At 43.1% G+C, this 20,363-nt stretch overlaps 1 protein-coding gene across 1 annotated transcript; it reads left to right on the top strand.

Annotated features, from left to right (window-relative positions):
- Nucleotides 1–711: 711 nt before the first annotated feature.
- On the top strand, nucleotides 712–13,500 carry LOC146189740 (glycine receptor subunit alphaZ1-like). The gene is made up of 8 exons (XM_084605335.1): nucleotides 712–769; nucleotides 2,667–2,734; nucleotides 4,127–4,356; nucleotides 7,021–7,103; nucleotides 7,812–7,967; nucleotides 8,799–8,983; nucleotides 11,522–11,662; nucleotides 13,201–13,500. Exons 1-8 carry the CDS (start codon nucleotides 712–714, stop codon nucleotides 13,498–13,500), a joined length of 1,221 nt encoding a protein of 406 aa, XP_084461461.1.
- Nucleotides 13,501–20,363: the final 6,863 nt, after the last annotated feature.

Genomic DNA, 20,363 nt, shown 5'->3' with positions numbered 1-20,363 from the left:
GGACCTGCACAACAGATGAAGGGATGAACAGATGCACCGATGGCAAGGAGCCTCCACAGCAATGGGCGAAGGCTCTCTCCAGTTTCCACTGTGCGTCAATCATACCTTTCCCTGCCGTTTGCTCTCACAAAGGCTTCGGAAAAACAGTTCAGCTTTACACTGTATCCGAATTACTATAGGTGGGTGGTCGAAAATATATTCTATTTAATAATTGTTTTCTTTAGGCGCCATGCTGGGCTTTGCGTTAGGCACATAGGCAGCGCTCTCTCCTCTTGACTTTTTCACGGTGCTGGTCGACCAGCCATCGCATCTCACAATCTATTGTCGACGGCTAAGGACGTTTTCTGGACGACCCATACGGCGTGCCATCATCTGATTAATTTTGGTTTACATTTCTAAGAGATATCGGCATGTGTAACTAAACCTACAGTCTGGAAGTATCAATGTTCAGCTGACAGGAGCCCGGTTTGCAAATGTTGTTTACCATGGTACAAGTTAATTGGTTTGGTTTGTGGGGTTTCAATGCGCCCCAAAGCGACTCAGGCTATGAGAGACGCCGTAGTGGAGGACTCCGGAAATTTCGACCACTTGGAGTTTTTTAACGTGCACTGACATCGCACAGCACACGGATGCCACTCTGTTTCCATCGAAACGCAGCCACCGGTGGTCGGGATCGAATCAAGTAAAGCATCTGGCCTGGTACTCTGCACCATGTCAGGGAAAAAGGCGAAGAAACAGGTCGTGATGGGTGACGATATGATGAAAAATGGTATGCCGTAAATATACAAGTATAATAACTTGTCTCGCAAGCGCTAGTCCAGTCCCATATCGCTGAAGGAACAACAAAAATCCTATATTGCACGTAGAGCTTTCCACATGTGCGGCCAAGCGCCCAGTAGAAAATCCTCCGACTGAGTACTCCTGTCCAAACACAAGTAACTAGCTGTGTCCTTTCGTGCGCATGGACTGGGCACACCGGTAATATATGCTCCGTGCTTTCCATAATGCCCCAAGTTGGACATATTTTCGGGGAGTCTGGCCGTTCAATTAAATGCAAGTTATTCGCGTGAAAGCCACGCTTAAACGCAGTCTGTAGATCAAGTATGCATGATGGTGCGGAATTCCATGCGGAACAGAAAATGATAATGTCCGATCAAGTCTTCCGAGACATACGGGTGTCTGGCTGGAACTAAGCCGCCATCGCACCCCTCATAGTGTTGCAAACAATACAAGTGGTATGCGTTCTTGAATAAGGCACAAGTGTTTGGGGGCAACTAGAGGGCGTTCTTTGCTTCAGCATTCGCCTACGAATTTTCATCGAGCCCTTAGTGTGCAGTGCGATAATGTAATACTGCTTACAATTACAACGACGAACATTCTAGTGGTCTACTCTTCAGAGAATAATATAACTGTGAAATGAAGCTAAAGAACTTTTAACCAGAACTGCGTGTATTCGTAGTGTTCTTGCACAATTGAATTCAACATCGTTTGATAAACATCGTTATTGCAAAAACACTGCGAATGGACAAAACAGTGAACTAAGTAAGCTATTACCTGGAGTGTTCCCGCTAACGATAGCACTTAAAATACGACAAACGGCATTTCTAAACAGTCGAATGATCTCCGCAACTTTTTATATTTTGTATTCACCCATCTATGGGTACTCGGTCGGCCAGATGGTATCTTGAATGGTATGTTTGGGATTGTTCCAGTTACTGAATATTTTAGTGATTAGCTCCCTTTAGTTCCAGCAGTTCGCTTTGCTAGCCGGCATGTTGAATTTTACTGATCGATGTCTTGACGATGCCATACCCCGCTGTTTGATCGATCGCACTAACTTGGAAAAGCGCTCAGAGCATGATCATGATACGGCGGCCCGTCAACATACACCGCGTCGAGAGGGAAAGAAAACCTGTCATCAGAGATGACAGAATAGATCGTTTATATTAGTCCACCGATGTTTCAACGTTGGTATTGGCCTGGCTAACAATAACCTTACCGATAACCCGCGAGACTTGACCAGGAGCAAGGTCGAATCAGTAACCTCTCCTCCTATTTTGGATTCCGTGATTCCGCAAGAACATAAAATATGAAGTGAGCTTATCGATGCAAGACCACTTCGTACAGACGAATGCCGCTGAGCCAGAAGGATCAGGGACACGGAGGGCATTTTTTTCCTATTTTTTTTAATTTGCAATCCAGAGCACTTAATGGTGCACAGTTCCGGTTGATCGCTCTCTGGTCCCATTACACTGTTGTCTCTTTCTCTAACGAGGAAACCATTAGAAGGTCGATATTTTTAGTTTTAACTAGCCATTGTGTCAATCAGTTCATAAATATCATATTATTCAATATACGTTGTCTGCGGGTTTTCTGGCTAAGTACAGGTTTCAATAGTAACGTTAGCAGACAGTTTTCGCATGCTTGTGGTAGGGAATGTAATGAAGTAACACACATTTCGCACGAAATAAATTATTTCCTGAAGTCAGGAAAATAAATAATGCAATGCAAATTAATAGAATAGCAACACATCTGGCTTGCGGCGTTGGTAGATAAGACAGCCTATGTTATCCTAATGAACCGCATAAAACGTAAATGTGTGCTTCACTCGTTCGAAGTTATCAATGACTTGCTGTATACAAACTCTCGTTTCATTTTGTTTGCAGGTGTGGCCGTCCTAGTGAATGTCTCCATGAAGATAGTGGATGTCGACGATATCAACGAAGAAAGAATGGTAAGTTGGGAGGCAGCACGGGTAGCCTCTCAACAAAGTTTCCTCTTTGGCAGAGCTCAAGTGCGACTTAAAACGACAGAGCTTGTGCCCGTAAGGGCGCAGGCTTTCTTCTCGTGCACTTTTTCTTTTATTTTGACCTTTGGGGTGTATTCCTCTCACTCGAAACATCGCACCAATTTTTCTTAAAAGAATGGCACACTAAGTGAAAGTAGCACTATATGCATCATATTGTTACGTCTGCTTGTTACAAGACCAGAGCCCGTATTCCGAGTTTACGTCATTATCAAAAGTGTCGCTATCTCCCAGACCTCGAGTCACCTGATTGGTGGAAACGCCGGAACATGATGTTGCTACCTCTTCCGGTTCCGTAGTGGCAACACCCGATGCCGGCGTTTTGACCAATCAAATGACTCGAGGTCACGTGAGACAGCGACACTTCGATAACGACGCAAACTCGGAATACAGGCCCAGCTGCGTTGTCAACGTCTCAGGAAGAGACTGAATGACAATGGGGCAGGAGAAAATGCTTCCATCGGTAGTGATTTCGGGAACTTCAAGGTTAGGAAGATAGAGTTCTGAGACAGCATAAAAATAGTAATGGGATGAGGCATAGAGTTTCTTACTCTTACCTAGAGGGAAAGCTGTGCTGCCGTCTATAGGAGTTTACATGGAGTTTCCAGACGGCCAGTTCAGCCACCATGGGCGCTCAAAGCATCATGGGCCGGAGAGCTACCGAGTGCAGAACTACAACTTTTGGCCAAAACTAATGCAAAGATAAACGTTGTTCTACCATAAATAGTGACCTAAGATTCAATATTGTGACTATAAATTACAAAGAGAGAGAGAGAAACAGCATGTCAGTGCGATATTTATCCAATATAAGCGATGGCTCTTTCTCCTATTGGCTTAGTTTTGAGCAGCACAAATACTAATATTTCGCACTTAACAGGCAAAATTTGAAATAAAAAAACGTTACAAAATATATATGGTTGTGCAATCACTGAAAGAAGTTTTTAGAGGCATTTCGGGAAACAAAAACCATTTATTGGTGACGTCTGCTTTTGCGCCTTCGCTACTATGGCTTTCGCGGTCTATGTACGCACCTTCAGATGATGATGATGATGACAAAAAAGAAACATCGCTGTAACGCCACTCCACGTACCCGAGAAAAACCGACTGTCCCGCAACAAGTAGCACACCGGCCCATGATTCTTAGCGCGCCCATGGTGGCTGAAGTGCAGCGCCCTCAGCTTTCCCTCTAGTTAGTGTAAGGAACTCTATGGGATGAGGTGAACAATGAAGAGAGGACACACAGGTGCTCTGCTTACACGTTTACGAATGTGAGATATAGGCGATCCGGTTGATTGGTTTCCGCTTCATCGATATGCGCAGGACTTCCGCCTTCATACGTACATCGAAGAGAGCTGGCATGACGGCCGGCTGAGGACCGCGCCGTTCGCCGGAAGGTGGCGCCGTGTACCGGTGCCACGGCGTGTCGCCCGTCTGATGTGGACGCCCGACGTGGTGTTCTCCAACACCAAGCGGAGCAGCATCTTTCGCCAATCGGTGGACAGCGTCGCGTACAAGATCGCCCGAGACGGATCCGTCCACAGGCTCACTAGGCAGGCACAAACGCATGTCGGCCTGAAGCGCGCAGCATCACTCGGTAGCGCAAATCAAATGGTGGATCTTGCACGTGTTCATTCGTGCACCCGTTCAGACTGTCACATAAATAAATGAACGCAAAAATATATATGAAAATGCGCTCTTAGTGATCAGGTAGATTAGGCAAGTGAATTATTCAATGCCCCAATACTTTGGAAGTTTAGGCCTTTAATTAAATTTCGACAGAACGCTGGTAAGGGGCGTTTCGAAAGAAGGGACACAGAGTGTTAGAAAGCGTTTTAAGTTTTTTTATTTACTTCTTCAAATACCTTAAAGGTCACCTGGCAGAGGGTACTGATAACATATCGTGGGAACTAGAGATCAGTACAAGTAGCGAAAAACACCGCAGAACACGTAAACACTACTATTTGAATTGCAATCTAAGTACTGGCGAAAAAAGGAAAAAGACAAAAAAAAAAATACCACAAAAAGCAGAACGTACGATTTCTAAATCACCTGGTAGTCATAATACAAAGAGCAAGGCCAAATGAAAAGTGTTACGGAACAATGTGCGCAAAGCGCATTGGTGCAAGACCAGTACAACAACAACAAAAAACAAATAAAAAAGCACACGTACATCACAATCCGATGTGACTACCCAGAATTTGGGAAACTTGATCTGAGAAAACTTCTGTGGCAATATCGAATGGGAGGTCATTCCACTCGACTATGGTCCTGGTACAAATGATTATGCGTAATGTGCTTAGTGACACACTTGAGCGTTTGACTTTGAAAGGGCGGTCTCAGCGAGAGAAAATGACTTATGGTGATTGAAAAAAGTCGTCGTGTAAACGATTGTAGTGATAAAGTCTATGAAAGAGTGATAGCCTAGCGTGTTCCCTTCAAAATGCCTTGTTTAATATCTGTGCACACTCTGACTCGGGAGCAGTGGCACCTGCGGGATCGCTAATGTCACATCAGGATGATCACTTGGATTTATTACCTGCCAAAATTTACGAGAATTGTTAGTGAGCACGGATGACAGGTCATGGTTAAACAAATGACGACGAGTATATTTAAGCAACACCTGGCATTTTTTGTCGCACTGTTTGTATTTAAGCCATGGTGGTGAGAAATTGGTTTTGTCAGCTTGTGTGTACGATCACTTTTTGTTGCCTAAGCGCCAAATTTGATGGTTAAAACACAGCGTAGAGCTCCTGCTGTAAATTGTTATGAGGGGTATATATTTGCTAACGAGGTCGCTAGACATAGTTTTGAATGCCACCTAGGTTTCTTCAACTGTAGGGGTAAAATAACCATTAAGAAATTAGTCTACAGAAAAAGATAATTCCACATTTATTCCATTAACGTTTGCTTTGCTGTAGCATTTAATTTTTTTGATTAATAATTTTTTTACTGCTATGTAGATAAACAATATTTTCAGTAAAAACGTCGTCATCTGAGAGCCCATCCAAGTGAGTGACGTTGGCGCAAATTTGGGGGTTATTTGTAAGGACTAAGTCACGAAAACTGGAGCATGTGGCAGAGCGCCATGTGGGTTGCATGATAAGTTGAGATAATGAAAAACCTTAACATAACTGAAAAAAAAAACGTTAGATTGTTTATCACTTTCCACAACAAATAACGTAGCTCAATGAATGTGCGGATGATTGATGTCACCAAATAATAATATTTCACAATTTAGATATCGGTTACGCACTTCATCCAAAATACGATAATAATAATAATAATAATAATAATAATAATAATAATAATAATAATAATAATAATAATAATAATAATAATAATAATAATAATAATTGGTTGCAGGAAACGAAAGGTGCAGTATATGTCACACTTGTTTCAGTGGACACCTGAACCGCGCCCTAAGGAAAAGGAGGAAGGTGGGAGCGAAAGTGGAAAGAGGAGTCTTAGTGAAGGGCTACGGAGTGATTTCGACCACATGGGGATCTTTAACGTGGGCTGACATCGCACTGCGCACGGACGCCTCTTCGTTTCGCCGCCATAGAAACGCAGCCGCCGGCGGTCGGGATCGAACCCGGGTGCTCCGGCGCAGTAGTCGGGTGTCTTGCCACTGCGCCACACCGGTGGGGCATCAAAAATACGATAAAACTAGATTTAAACTACGCGCGCATATCTTTGTTCACCGAATGCTAAAAGCCACAAATTTAGACTAAGACATTTAAAAGTGGGATAGGTCCGGCAGGTACCCGGGATTGATATTTGTGTATAGCGCAAAATTTCGGAACCAAAGATGTACGAGGAGAAAACAAGACACGTGCATAAGTTTTCAGGTACCTTTCGTGTACTGTGAGTAAAATATGTACACAGAAATGTTTTCAAAATTCTTTTTGCGGAATGAACCCGACCAAGGAGGAGGAGGACGATAAGGAGGAGAAAAAGAAGGTGTGTTAACCGGTAAAAGAAGCACTGTAGCACGACTAAATTAAACCAGCAGCCTCTCTGGATATGCCAGGCAATTTCTATGAATTAAGTTAGCAAATCTCATACACTATATTGCTTGTGAACAAATATTTTTTTAGCAAAGTGTACGCTCGAATATACAAGTGGCTTCGAAATCATGATATTCTTTAACTGCTACTGAAAGGCAACTATTTCTTTCGCGTCTAGAAATAGTCATACGCTACTTCATTGTGCAGGTACCTGTTCCAAGTCCGTTGCCTCATGACGTTCCACAATTACCCGATGGATATTCAGCACTGCCACTTCAAGGTTTCCCTCCGTAAGATGAAGACCAGTCCGTCTAGACACTTGCACATTCACTTCGAAAAGTTAAGTTACCACTAATCACAAATTAATAATAATCCTGGAACAATAGTGTTTTACAATGATAGGCCTTTAGTTTTGCGCGTAGAATCATACGAGAGAAAGAAATTGCCGTATACGAAACTAACAGCGCCAAGTGCAGAAAAGAGCCCATGTTTATGTCGATTTCTTGTCCTCTGCTTTGCGCTGTTAACTTCATATCTAGATGTAGCAATTAGTCCAGCTTTTACACCTTTTGACATTACTGGGTAAACTCCGAAATCGCTAACCGGCGCAACTATCACTATTGAAATTGCATTGAATGGTTGTCGAGTTCTATTTTTAATACGTTATAGGTCACCTACCTACAGAACCAGTTGTCATAAAATAATCAGATAATGCGGATACAAAAGGCAGCTCCGCATTGATACTACGCTATCCTTCTCCGCAGAAACGCAAATTTTACGTCTGAATGAAATAATTACTTAGATAAGTTTTATAAGAAGCTTTTTTAGTTGGTCATTCATTGACAAACATATGGATCCAATCCTCTTCCTGTCTTAGAAGAATTTGAAGATCTACCCTTTCAATGATTTGCCCATGCACAACAGTTCAGCGGCAAACTTTGCGTAATTAAGAGCACTGCTCCTTGTACAGCTAATTCGTGTGCTACTCACTGTTCCAGTTGCAACGCCAAACTCCATTACTGAGCTGTGCTGGCAAGGCGGTGTGGACGAAGAAGGCGAAGACACGGCCATAGAGTTCGTCGACAGAATCGAGCCGTTGCAGTTTCGCATCAAGCGCCCAAAAGTGCACCGTTACAGCGAGAATTTTCTCGGAGGCAAGTCAACTTTAAAGTATGGACATGTTTATACTCTGCGACTGGTACGGGGAAGTAGTGAACTACGCATGTCACAGCGCGCATTAGGCAACCTTAGCACTGTCTCTACCTACACTCAGTAAGTAGAGCCACAACTGAACTCCCTAGCCGTGTCTCTATTTACATATACACCGCATCTCTTACTGGGAGTTCAGTTCTTTCCCGTGGGCTGTTTCGAAGGTAACCCAGAGTTCATAATGGTCATCTAACAAGGCGACGTGTTAGGCTGTATCTGTGCATTCGACATCCTTACATCGTGTTGCTTTCGAACGCCGACCGGCAGTGTACGAGTGATAATAAGATTTACTATATCCGAGTGAAATGTGTCGTTGGTACCTGATTAAGCCATAAAGGCTTGAACAAAAACGCGGGTATCCTTAGTCCACACACTGCATCGGTAGGATTTCAATACATTATAGGCATCGAGAAGCAATTGTTTCCTCTAAACCATTTGAGTTCTAAAAGGTGTGACATTGTCCTGGAAATGCAAGAAAGGGATGACAGAAAAAATTGTTTTCATACTAAAACAATTCTTTCGACTCAATATTATGCTATTCCTATCATTTGTGTCATCGCGTAACCAGGCTCAGCGACGACGAAGCGGTGACCTCACATGAAACAACACCAAACAGGGAAGGGGCTCGAAATAAATATGCAGAGGTAGAATAAAATTGTTTTCGTATCTCGGCCCTTGACTGATTTTACAAACGTGACTTACAGACTTCACTAGATTGGCTTGCAAGCCCTTCTGGCTCGAAAGCTTATACGCTGTTTTCGTTGCATCCTGCCCAGAGAACTACACGCACCTGCTGGCAAACTTCACGTTCGAGCGCCGCCTCACGGCGTCCATCGTGAACACGTACATCCCGAGCGGTCTGGTCGTGGTGCTGTCGTGGCTGTCCTTCTGGCTGGACGTGCACGCCGTGCAAGGACGCATCACGCTTGGAGTCACCGCCATACTCACCCTCACCACACAGGTACGACGTATAGCCTCACTGTGGTCAGCGGAAACTAAAGTTTTAGTATCCATTGGATCGTTGGATCATATGCGATAGTCGGCGTGACCCTGTTCGATACGCGTCTCTAAACCGACAGCTCACCACCCGGGATTCTAGATATGGCAATAGCGGTACGTAATAAAGAATGTATTGAAGCTTTACAGCGACTACAATAAGAGCTGTGGCTCTGACTGGCGCTTAGTTGCAGAAAATGAAGCAAGAAAAAAAAAATGCGTCCATATTTCTGCATTTTTATCTCAACATCCACAGAATGTGGAAGATTTCAAAATTGAAAAGAGAATATGCATATCTTTCGGGAGTCCAAAAAGGAATATCGTTAGTATGAAGCCACGCTCTATCTTACCTGCCGATAACATTGATTCGGGCTCTCATCGAGGGAAGGAGGCGCATGTATTGGGAGGAGCGAGATGGTTTGGCTTTTGAGGCATTTGTGCCCTATTTCAGCTCGCTGTATTATAATGGCACAGTATGCGTTTGATGAGCTATTTATTCAATTTCTATGTTGAATCTTTGATATATTCACCAGCAGCGTGCATTTCAGCTGTGATGACGCGGCGGAGTTGGATATTATGTGATAAATTTCTTGCGGCCAATACAATTCACCCTGTGTCGTCTCAATAGAAGCTCTGCTTGCACCGCGTACAGTGCAGATATTTCGTGCCCTGAAAGCTTTTGCTCTGTCACGAACATCAAAATATTCACGCAAGCGTGTCTAGTTGCTCTTGTACATCAACATCGTGCAAACTTCCATAGAATAAGGTTTCTGAATATGTTTGACAGCATACCAAAAAAATATTAGAGGGGCATTTGAGCTGCCCTTATGGGTATCACGTGATGAAGGCCTGTGGTCCTTACTGACAACGGCATATATACTCATTGGCGAACAGTAGCAGGATTCCACTTTGAGAGAGAGAGAGAGAGAGAGAGAGAGAGAGAGAGAGAGAGAGAGATTACACGAAATACATTAAAGCCTCTACAGTTACAAATGAGTAAAGCTTTGCTTTTGTGTTATACTCGATAACTTTCATTGCTTGTAGCCGAACGACCATGGGACAGCAGCCCTCTTGAAACATAGAACTTGATACTTGTGTATAAGCGAAATTAATTACCTAATAAAATTAGATCATTTGGACAAGCGGCAAATTTAGTTATTGTTACATGTGATATTTTAATCATTTTCACTTCACTTGTGATGCCACGTGCAACGTTAGCGTTGTGGGATGGTTGAAATGGCCGCTCAAGGTCATGTGGTTGTGATGCTATAAATATGTTAACACATTAAAATCACAGCTTTTCTGCCATGCGAGACCCGTAACGCTATCACTTTAAATGTTCCTAATACTGCCTTTTGAAATAAGTGCGAACCGGTAACTTCAACAGGAAAAGAAAGTGCATCAGAACTCGGCGACCTTCGAAGGTCTAGTGCCGCGTGATTCCGTTCTCTCAACGATAGGGCCCTCTGAGCACTGCCACCTGGTGACAAAAAGCGAAAAGTTTGTCAAAACGAATAAGAGCGCATTTAAAGCCCGCCCGCCGTTCCCTTCGCTTCTTTGTCTTTTGTAGAGAAAGACGAAGACTGCTTCTAATCGATCGTGTTTTTTGTGTTTTCTGCCGTCTGTTCGTCCCCGTCTGCCTGCGGGTAAGCTGGTTTCAACTCAGTTTTTCGCATGCCGACCTCGCGGGCCGTCCCTACTGTGCCCAGGACTTTCGAGATGCCTTACGTGGCGTCATACACCTCAGTGATTTAACTTCTATCGGGCAGTTCCAGATGTCCCATGTGTGGATGGTGACACGCAAGACAACGCTGGCCAAATTTAAGCTCGTGAGCTCCGGAGAGTTACAGGTGAAAGGCCGTCGGCGTCTTATTATTGACCGCCAGCTAGAGATTGTGAAACTCAAGCTCCTTTTGGTCCCAGAACATATGGAAGACCTTTATATCCGTGAAGCCTTCCGTGCTTGTGGTAAAGTTACCTCCGTCGCCGTGGAGTATTGGAGAGTATTAGACAGGCGTTGCTTGATGAGCGTCGCCATGCGGCTGTCAAACGAGTCCCTGCATTCTGTTGTAGTGGTGCATTGCTCACTAATTCTGATGCGGTAGTAACATAGTTTGGAAACAACTACATCTGTTTTTTTTTCTGACACTACAAGTAATGCTGATGACGTTCATGTAGAGCGCCTTGTTTCTATGATTAAGCCGCTTTCTGATGATGAATGGTGAATGTAACTATACAGTCATATTCACCATTTTCATTTACTGTCTTCGCTAAGTGTTACCTTTAGGTTGCGTCCTCTCAGTAACAATCGCCGTTTAACTGGCTAAGAGACAACCAGTGAGGAGAAAGAAAGAACCGCTAAGAGAACGTAATTGCGCACTGGTGCCTGGCTCGGCCGCAGCGTGACATCATTTTCTAGAACAATTTAGCATTTTTATATGGACCAGTTTTATTTTGAGCCTATGTCATAACGATTGATTAAAACATTGCTTTTCTCGTTCAGGTAGTACAGTCCCGCACCGCGCTACCGCCTGTGGACTACGTGAAGGCCGTGGACATTTGGCTGTTTGCCTGCCTCATCAGCGTATTCACCTCGCTTCTCGAGTACGCCGTGGCGTACCAGTACGTCAAGTCTAAACGCATAGTAAGTGTCGAGACTTCAGAACGGCATAATGAACGTTGAATGAACATTGAATGACCATTGAATGAAGCATAATGAATGAACATTGGGACATGGACGTGGGGAGACGATGTGTCCGGCCTATCCTCGTATGCTCGTGTTCCACTGTTCAGGCTGTTGCACCCTGCTCGGGAAGGATTTTTGGCGCTGCTACGCTTCTGGGCTGGAAGAGCTGATGTAGATGTATTTACTCGGCATTTAGTTATAACCATGGTTTATTCTTCACGATGTTCTAGACCATGCAGACTAACGAAATGCGTCGGCATTGTTCACATGCATACTTCCGGACGTATCGGTTGCCCTGAATTGGGTTCGCTGTTTCCAACCTGACGCTGAGTCATATGTAGAGGAGCAGAAAACCTCCTTTTTATGCCTACATGTTCAAATCCTACTTATGTGGAACCTATCGACCCGAAGCGACGAAGTCAATCAGGGAAGCTCTATTGGAGGGCTTCGGATAATTTAGACTACCTGGGGATCTTTATCGTGCGCCGACAGCATACAGCATACCGACACCTTGTGTTCTTCGTCACCATTGAAACGGGGTTACCACGCCTTTGTTCAAATCCAGGTACTCTGGCTATCCCAATGCCAATGAACAGAGACATCTTGGAAGACGCTGAAAGAATGTGTTTTACACTTTCGCGTCTACTGAGTATAACATTCACCATGCATTTTTTTATATACTGACAATAATTTTATTAAAGGCTGGCCAAGAACAACCACTCTGTAAAAGCAGCATATCATCTTGTTTTTTTTTAAAGTGTACTCTCTGACACTTCCTAAATGCCTCATATTTTAGTTAAGAGTGAACTACTCCTAACTAACATGCGGTTTTGAAGAAGGCACTAAGTAATATGCGAAAAAAGTTTCGTAGTTTTGTGTAGCAATTTTCTTTCAATGATAAGGCAAACTTTACTGATTTAGTGACTAATACTCAGCTGCTTGTGAGCCTTCCTCCATAGCTATTGGAGAAGGGTCTTAAATCCGCTAAAAACAGATTTCGAAAAAAGAGGCACACTTATTGGTGATCCGCCGAGTTACAAAGAAGCTACCCATTCTGCAAGGCAAGGGAAGATAGTGTAGGAAATAGGGAGCAGTAATAAATTCGTTATTATTATGAGTGTATAATATATATACATATATTATACAATCATAGAGGTGTCATTATGCCCTATATATATTACTATATACTATATATTACGTACCCGCGTTATTGGTTCACAGGAGGAGAAAGGGGCAGTATCTGTCACACTTGCACAGCCTGCACACTGCCTCTGCCCTCGTCTCAGAGTTGTTTAACCACTTTCATCTCTCGCAGTTACTTTCACATCGTTCCGTACCCTTACGACTTTACTCCGTCTACACAACTGCACCATTTAAAGCATTTTAAAACTTTAACAATGACGTGAAAAGCTATTCTCTTCAAGAGTAAGATAAACTCCCTCATCTGGGCAGTGAAGAATTCTTTGATTGCAATCAAAACCACCTATAACCTGCAGGGCTTCCAAGGAGGAGACGGTGCCATCGCTGACGAGGATATAACGGAGAACGACCAACTTGGGTCCGCCGACTCCATGGCATCCACCACGATATCTCAAGGCCGTAATGGTCCAGCAGCCTCCGCCTTCAGGTTACCGATGCAGCAGCTACAGCCGGGAAAGCTACTGGCGGTGCTCAACAAGTTCCGCTTCCTTAGTGTCACCAGCTCCAACGTATTCGACAGCGTGTCTCGGGCGGCGTTTCCCTCAGCCTTCATACTATTCATGATCGCCTACTGGGCCCACTATATGCCTAGTTAGTCCGCGGGTTCCTAAACAAACATAGAGAAAGAATTCAGAGACGAGTGGCCGGATGCAGGGGCCTTAAAAACGTGATGCTTTAATACCTTTCGCAGCATTTAACACTTAGGCGAAGTGGAAAACAAAATGCAGTAATTAATGAAAAAGCAATCATGCTGACATACTCGTGGTACTGAGAAACAAGGGAGATATTCGATGCATAGCTAGCAGGAAGCTGGGTGCGAATTTCGTAAGCTGCGTTGCTTTTCTTTTGCTTCATTAGTTTTTGCAGCCCCTACCTATTCCACAATCACTCGCTGTCTCCTTCATAGAAGTCAGGCCTTATCGAAACAGCTGTCCCTTGCACCTGTATGACTGCGCTTAGGTGGTTGTGATTAAGTAATCACTTCCTTATTATTGAACACAGGAAGTAAGAGGGAATAATAAGAAATGAAAGTCTATTGCAGAACGTAAGGTCCATTGGTACAAACAGAACGTTTTTGAGCTCACTCCCCAATGAAGATGCAACCTATGTTCCTCAACCTTTTAAGCATGCTTTTTGTCTGAGCTGGCACTTGACGATAAAGCCATGTACAACGGAAACAAGGTTCTCTTTTTCGAAATGTCTTGTAGTTTTATTATCCCACTTGCTAGATGCGGTTCGGATTAGTCTATAAGTTGTAGTCTCAGAGCGACATACCGAATGTCACATCAATTAGCCTGGATCTGACCAAAGAGCGACTGATAAGAATGCGGTATAGATCTGAGGGCCACGATAGGGACCAAAATTTATAAACGAAATGTTTTCGCTGATATTAGTATTCAAAGATTCCTCAACGACTAAGCATCACAAAGGTGGTAACCCGTGAGATAAGCACCGACGTTGAGTGCAGCATTGTTATTTAACGTTTGGTCTTCTTGATAGGAAGTTTTTTATAGTATACTTAATTTTGAATGCGATGGAGGAGAAACAAATTGACATGAACACTGATACTATGACTTCACTAAAGATATAAGAAATTAGGAAAAAATGCCGAATGCTGAGTGTTACCATCGTGTAGCGTTGAAGTCTGACAACCGGTATCAAAAGTTACAAGTCGATATTTCTCATATGGCTCAAACATGAGTTTCAATATCGTCTCGTGCCAACGACTTCTCAATTAATCTGCTTTGCTCATGAGCAGTACGGACGTGCATTTGAACAGAAAAAAGTCTAGAGTTTTATCTTAACATGGCATCGTTGTATGATGCATGATATTTAGATGCTGGGGCCACAGTTCATCCCGCACAAGGCAGTCATCCAGCGCAGACATCTCTGTGTCTGCCACCCGTCTTGTGCAGTTACCTTTACTCTGCAGTAACATGCAACTTCAATGAAAATGCCAGTGCAACAAAAACTGAAAATAGAAATACCCATAATTACTACATAAGGTACCTGTTGAATTCTCGACCAAGTGATAATTGATAGTTCCTACTTTGAAGAATGCCTACAGAACAACACGTGACTCCTGTTTCATGACACCACATTTCACTCGTTTCATTCCTTGTGCCTATGACGTGCACAATCGGTACGGCAGCCATAAACACTTCATTTAATTCATTCATTGTCTTCTCAAAACACAGAAGGCATTACAGGAAGGTGAGAGTATAAAAAACGTCTTTTAAGGCCATCCACAGTTCAAAATAAAAAAAAATAAAAAACTGCAAACGAAAGCAGCTTTCAGATAAAATTAGCTGTAAATGAAACGATGTCATAATTGAAACTAGTGATGAACTTTAAACCGTTGTATGCAACAACTTTCTCTTAGTGTAGCGAACTCAGCAGACGCAATGGTTTGCACAACTGTTTTTCTCGAGAAATTGTAACATAAGCACGCAGATTTAGCAGCAATCGTTTAGCATTTGTAGATAGCTCCTTCGCATTTTGTTTTTCCAATAAAGTTGTGGAGCACTAACTCTTGTAGTTCTTACGCAGCATGTACTGAGTGATACAAAGCTTGCCTAAGTTGCACGGGGCCAAGAGTCAACAAGAGATGCCTAGCTGCCATTTCGGTGCTGCCTGTCTGCGTTTAAAACTGTCGAAACATGACCAGCGGTGAATCTTGGTGAACTAGCACTGACCTGCCAATGCGAAATGCGTGATGAAATTGATAACTCAAGTTGCCTGGTTTCTCATCATTTCGTTTTCGTAAGCTTGACAGCAAGTAGTACTAAACAGTTTTACCATATTCTTTCACGTGTTACAGAAAGCAACTTTTAGTGTGAATATATCAAGAATGCCATGAAGGCGAAACTTTTCTTACATATGTCTGAAATAAGTGGGCTGTGTCTCTATCTATATACCGTATACACCGCTACACTAACGAAAGCATGGACAAAGTAATGAGGCTAACTTAAAGTCCCCGATACAAGGAAGCGTCCGGCTGTAGTAATGTTGGTCTAAGGAAAAGTTCAAGAATGACAAAGCATGACTGAGCAAAATTAAAGATGGCTGTGAATTGCTCGGCAACATGAGAAATGATTAGAAACAACTACACAGTAGATAGAAATACTGCTTGTATAGGTAGATGGCGCTGTACATGCAATGACGCGCGCAGCTATAGCGCAGACTCAATAAAAGTTGCCAAAAGTGTCTCCACATTCCTCCTCTGTGCTAGGCAAGCTCAGAGAAGTAAAAAAGGCGTATGATTCTGCTTTTACTACTGATTTTCAAACCAAGTGATGACACCTATTTGCTTTTGACGCACACTTGCTGTGAACCAGCTCTCGCACCTAGTTGCAGAGGAGTTTCCGCGAAGTTCACAATGTTTACGAATGCAGCAGAACTGAGAAACGGTGTTCCAAACCACTGATTGTGGTAATAAGACTCAAGACACATTCTGAACATTTCAGAACACAGTATGGAAACTGGTGAGTAAAAGACTTGAATGTTTGTTGCACGTACTTTTCTAAAATCTCACCAGTGAGAAACTGTCTTGTCTGCGCTATTCTCTTTCGATAATAAAGTGACCTTAGTTTTACCTTTTGTCTTGTTTCTCTTATTTGTAACAGGGATGTGGTAGCGGTTGCGAGTTTTCCTGCCGCATTTCATAGTCGGTTTCGTGAGCGAAGAGCAAAAAAATTACGAAGGACTTGGTGACTAAAGTAGTGAAAGGCGAAAACCTGAGTGCCGCATTCTGCTACGTAACAGACACTAAATAGTAATTAATGAATTAACTAATAAATTAGACATTAGTTAACTAACTGAATACTAAATAACAAATTACTTAATTAGCTATAAATTAGTGATTATTTGGTTGAATGATTGATTGCTTGATCAGTCATTAATTAGTAATTGATCATTTATGGACATATGGCCATATGTCTCTGTGGTGGTACTCTGTGATTGGTGAATAACTCTATGACGTCATCCCACCTCGGCCAATCGGAGCTGCCGCAAAAGCGGGACATTATTTGTCCACATGAGCCATTAAAGCCTTTCTGCTTAAAAAGCACGGGCGACAACAGATAAAAATGAAGAGTCTTGTATATTCGCGAGACTCTAAAAGTATATTTACGGATAACTTAGTCGAACCAAACGCAAGTAGCATCGCTGTGTTATGTCTTACTCGAGAGTATAATCTAGTCTGATTTGTTTTTATCGCGTGACTAATCCCAACACAGTGAAACGCAGCACAGATCCAATCCGGGAATCAAAATCAAAATTGCGAACTCTAGATGCAGCAGTTTTTAATTGGAAAATTGGTTTTTGAGTAAACCGAAGGCGCAATATCCGTCTCACTTCTCGGTGCAGGTCTGAACCGCGCCAAAGGGAAGGAAGGTAGGCAGTAGAGAAAAAGGAAGAGAAGAGAAAGGTACTTGTAGAATTATTTAGGTATTTAGGTTGGTTTATTGACCCTGAGCGACTTAGACAATTAGAGCCGATGCATTAAAGGGTTCCAGAAATTGAGGTTCTCTAACCTGCACTGACGTCACGCAGTACGCTTGCACCGCGCTTTTCGCAACCATCAAAAAGCTGTCTCCGCGGCCGGGACTTGATCCCGCGTACTTGCATTCAGTTGGCAATTGCTCTAACCTCGGAGCCACTGTGCTGGGACAAGGAGAAAGAGTTCCGCGTTATCGATGCTGTCTATAAATCCCTTGCGACCTGATGTGTGCGTTGATGTCGCAATTACGGTGGACTTGATAGTAGCCTAGAAACGCCAGCTAAAGGCACTTATTGCAAGTCGTGGAGAGATTTGTAGAACTGCTTTGCTTCCATATTCTGTCAAGGATTGGTTTGTATTAGGAATATGGTTGTCCTTCATGAAGTCGGCATTTTAGTCACTTGCTGGCATTAATGAAGTATCCTGATAGATGATGAATGATGCTTGGATAACAGAAGGGGAGACGTTTGTCTTGAATAATTTGTCATTATTTAAGATTGATAATATTGCCGTCTTTCGGTGTTACGACGCACGGATTTATTACAGACAGAATGCGTGTGTGAACAGAATATCCAAGTCTATTCCCGCGATATAATTTTGAAACGTGGGGGCAGCCCTGCGTTATCGTACTCCAGTCGTTCTGCCTCGACCACCTGGGGATATACGATAACATCGAAGGAGCTTCTTGCATCAATCAATTTTTTTTGCCATGTTTTTACTATATCTTAAATCAAGACAGACATTATAATCTCATTTAGCGCACAAAGTAGACCAGACGAGTGATGGAAACCCTCTGAACGAAACACGAGCACACGTGTTTCATCTCTGTGTTCCTTTCTGTTTGGAGCGTATTTTGAGCTAGATGCGATGGTTGCAGTAACTGAAAACAAGCTTTGTCAAACAGTCTTTGTCAAAACTGTAGAGCCCAGAGGTCGGTGCTTCTGAGCCACTTCGTAAGGCTTGCAATGCATTTCAAGTGCTCGGAATTTTTGGATGGTAATATTTATTGTCCTACCTGCTCCAATCGGAAGGACCATCACTAATGCTAAATCAGCGGCACTACGTGGTTTAGAAGCATACCCCCTGGGCTCTACACTTTTCCCAAATGCGGTACATGTTAAGACTGGGCAACATCCAATTATAGTTCACATCACACTGAGTATGCTAGGCAGGAATCAGTCATATGTGCACACCTTAGCAGTGCCTTCTTTTTATTTCACTTTAAATGCTTTTCTGTCGTTTTTCATTGCTACATTTCTCAAAATTTCCGCTTGGCACTAATGTATTTGTCGCAATCGCCTGCGGAAATTTCCTTGTATATGCCACGGCAGTATGACTAATCCATCTATGTGTGTATGTGCCATGTTTGGAAAGGCCAGGAAGAAGAAGTTCTCCCATCGACCTCCGTTCTCCAACTCCAACGCGATCAAATAAAGAGCCAGGTGAGCGAAGTGAAAGACGTGAGCAGAGTACCTGAGAAGAATTTGATAGAACGTACGACACACCATTTCGACCAAGACGTGGTGAAAAAGATCATCTGGGCACCTTGACGATGTCCGATGACTCCTCCGGGGATGTGGTGGCACTAAGCCTTATCCTGATCAGCGCCGTTCTGCTGGTAGTGATCGTGTGGATAATTCGCAAGTACCGTATGGGGATGCAAAAGAGTGACATCGGCATGCCGCCAACTCTGGTGAGTCCGCTACCGGTTGAAAAGTCCCTGACCATGGACAGTACGTCGAATCTGGCCACATTCGCTGTCAGAGAGCAGGCCACAGCAGAAGTCCGGGCATCGACCTCAGCCAGCCAGGTAAGCAGCTTATGTTGGTCATGTAAAAGTGAGCAGTATTGAAGGGTTGGAAGAGTTTGAGCCAATAAAGGTAAAAGGAGAAATGTACTCTCGGGGAAAAAACGAGATTCTCTGTTGACCAGCTACTCAAATAGTTTGCTGTTTTATCAGCCGTAAGTTCGACGTCGCACACTGGGGAAGGGAAAGCCTGTCTTGAATATCTTTCTGGATGCTAGACAAACGAAATCACCACGGTAACCTTAGAAGCTATGCGACCGTGAAGTGCCTCGCCTATCCCTAAGACTTTTTCTCCCAGTAATACATAACGGAGGTGCACTTTGGTGAATTTCATATAATGATATACGAGAAAAAGATGACGTTTAGAATTGAAATAGCGCATCCATAAAATCGTGTAAGAATTTTACGCCTTTTGTTCTGCATGCTTTCCGGCTTCATTCTTTAGTAAATCTGCTAGTTAAAAATTATATGAAACCAGCTGAACATTTCCAGCCTAGCTTGCTCTGGTTAAGAGCTTTATCTCACTTCCTATTTTTATTAAGACTGAAGAATGGGATGCGCTTAGATAGCATCTTCTTTATTTTTTTATTCAAACAGCCAGATGAGGTAGAAACTGCTAGTCACAGTTGGCCTGACTAAAACTCCAGGACCTAATGCTTATATTAGGAGAGCAAAAACACAGGAGATGAAAAAACAGACAACTCTACTGCTGCAGGGAGCAGCAACTTCTGTACACATCTTATAGGACCTAAAGAGTTATAGAAATCTTATATAAGCATGACCTGCAATATAATAAAGCAAGGCAGCCTTTTCATAGGGCTAAGGCTGAGCAGCAGTCTAGTCAGCGAAGTGCAATACTAAATCATGGAAAATATAATTGTGTCTCCGTAGGATGGCCTGTGAATTTTACATAGAATTGTGTGTTGTGTATAGGTATTCAATGATAGAAAAAGAGCAAACTTACACTTCAATAATCAAATGATCAAGCAGCTTTTCGGCAAGTATACTGTGCTATCAATGACTCTATCAATCAGGTAATAGAAAAACGCTGGGAATGAACCGAGCCCACGTGCATAGTATTATTTGATAAGGAGAAAGCATTTGACTCAGTCGAACCCTCAGCACTCATGCAGGCATTGTGAAATCGAGGT

This window comes from Amblyomma maculatum, chromosome 5, assembly GCF_055883805.1.
Source record: "Amblyomma maculatum isolate TAMU_Amacu chromosome 5, ASM5588380v1, whole genome shotgun sequence".
Classification (NCBI taxonomy): domain Eukaryota; kingdom Metazoa; phylum Arthropoda; class Arachnida; order Ixodida; family Ixodidae; genus Amblyomma; species Amblyomma maculatum.
This window is presented reverse-complemented; position numbering and strand designations above follow the sequence as displayed.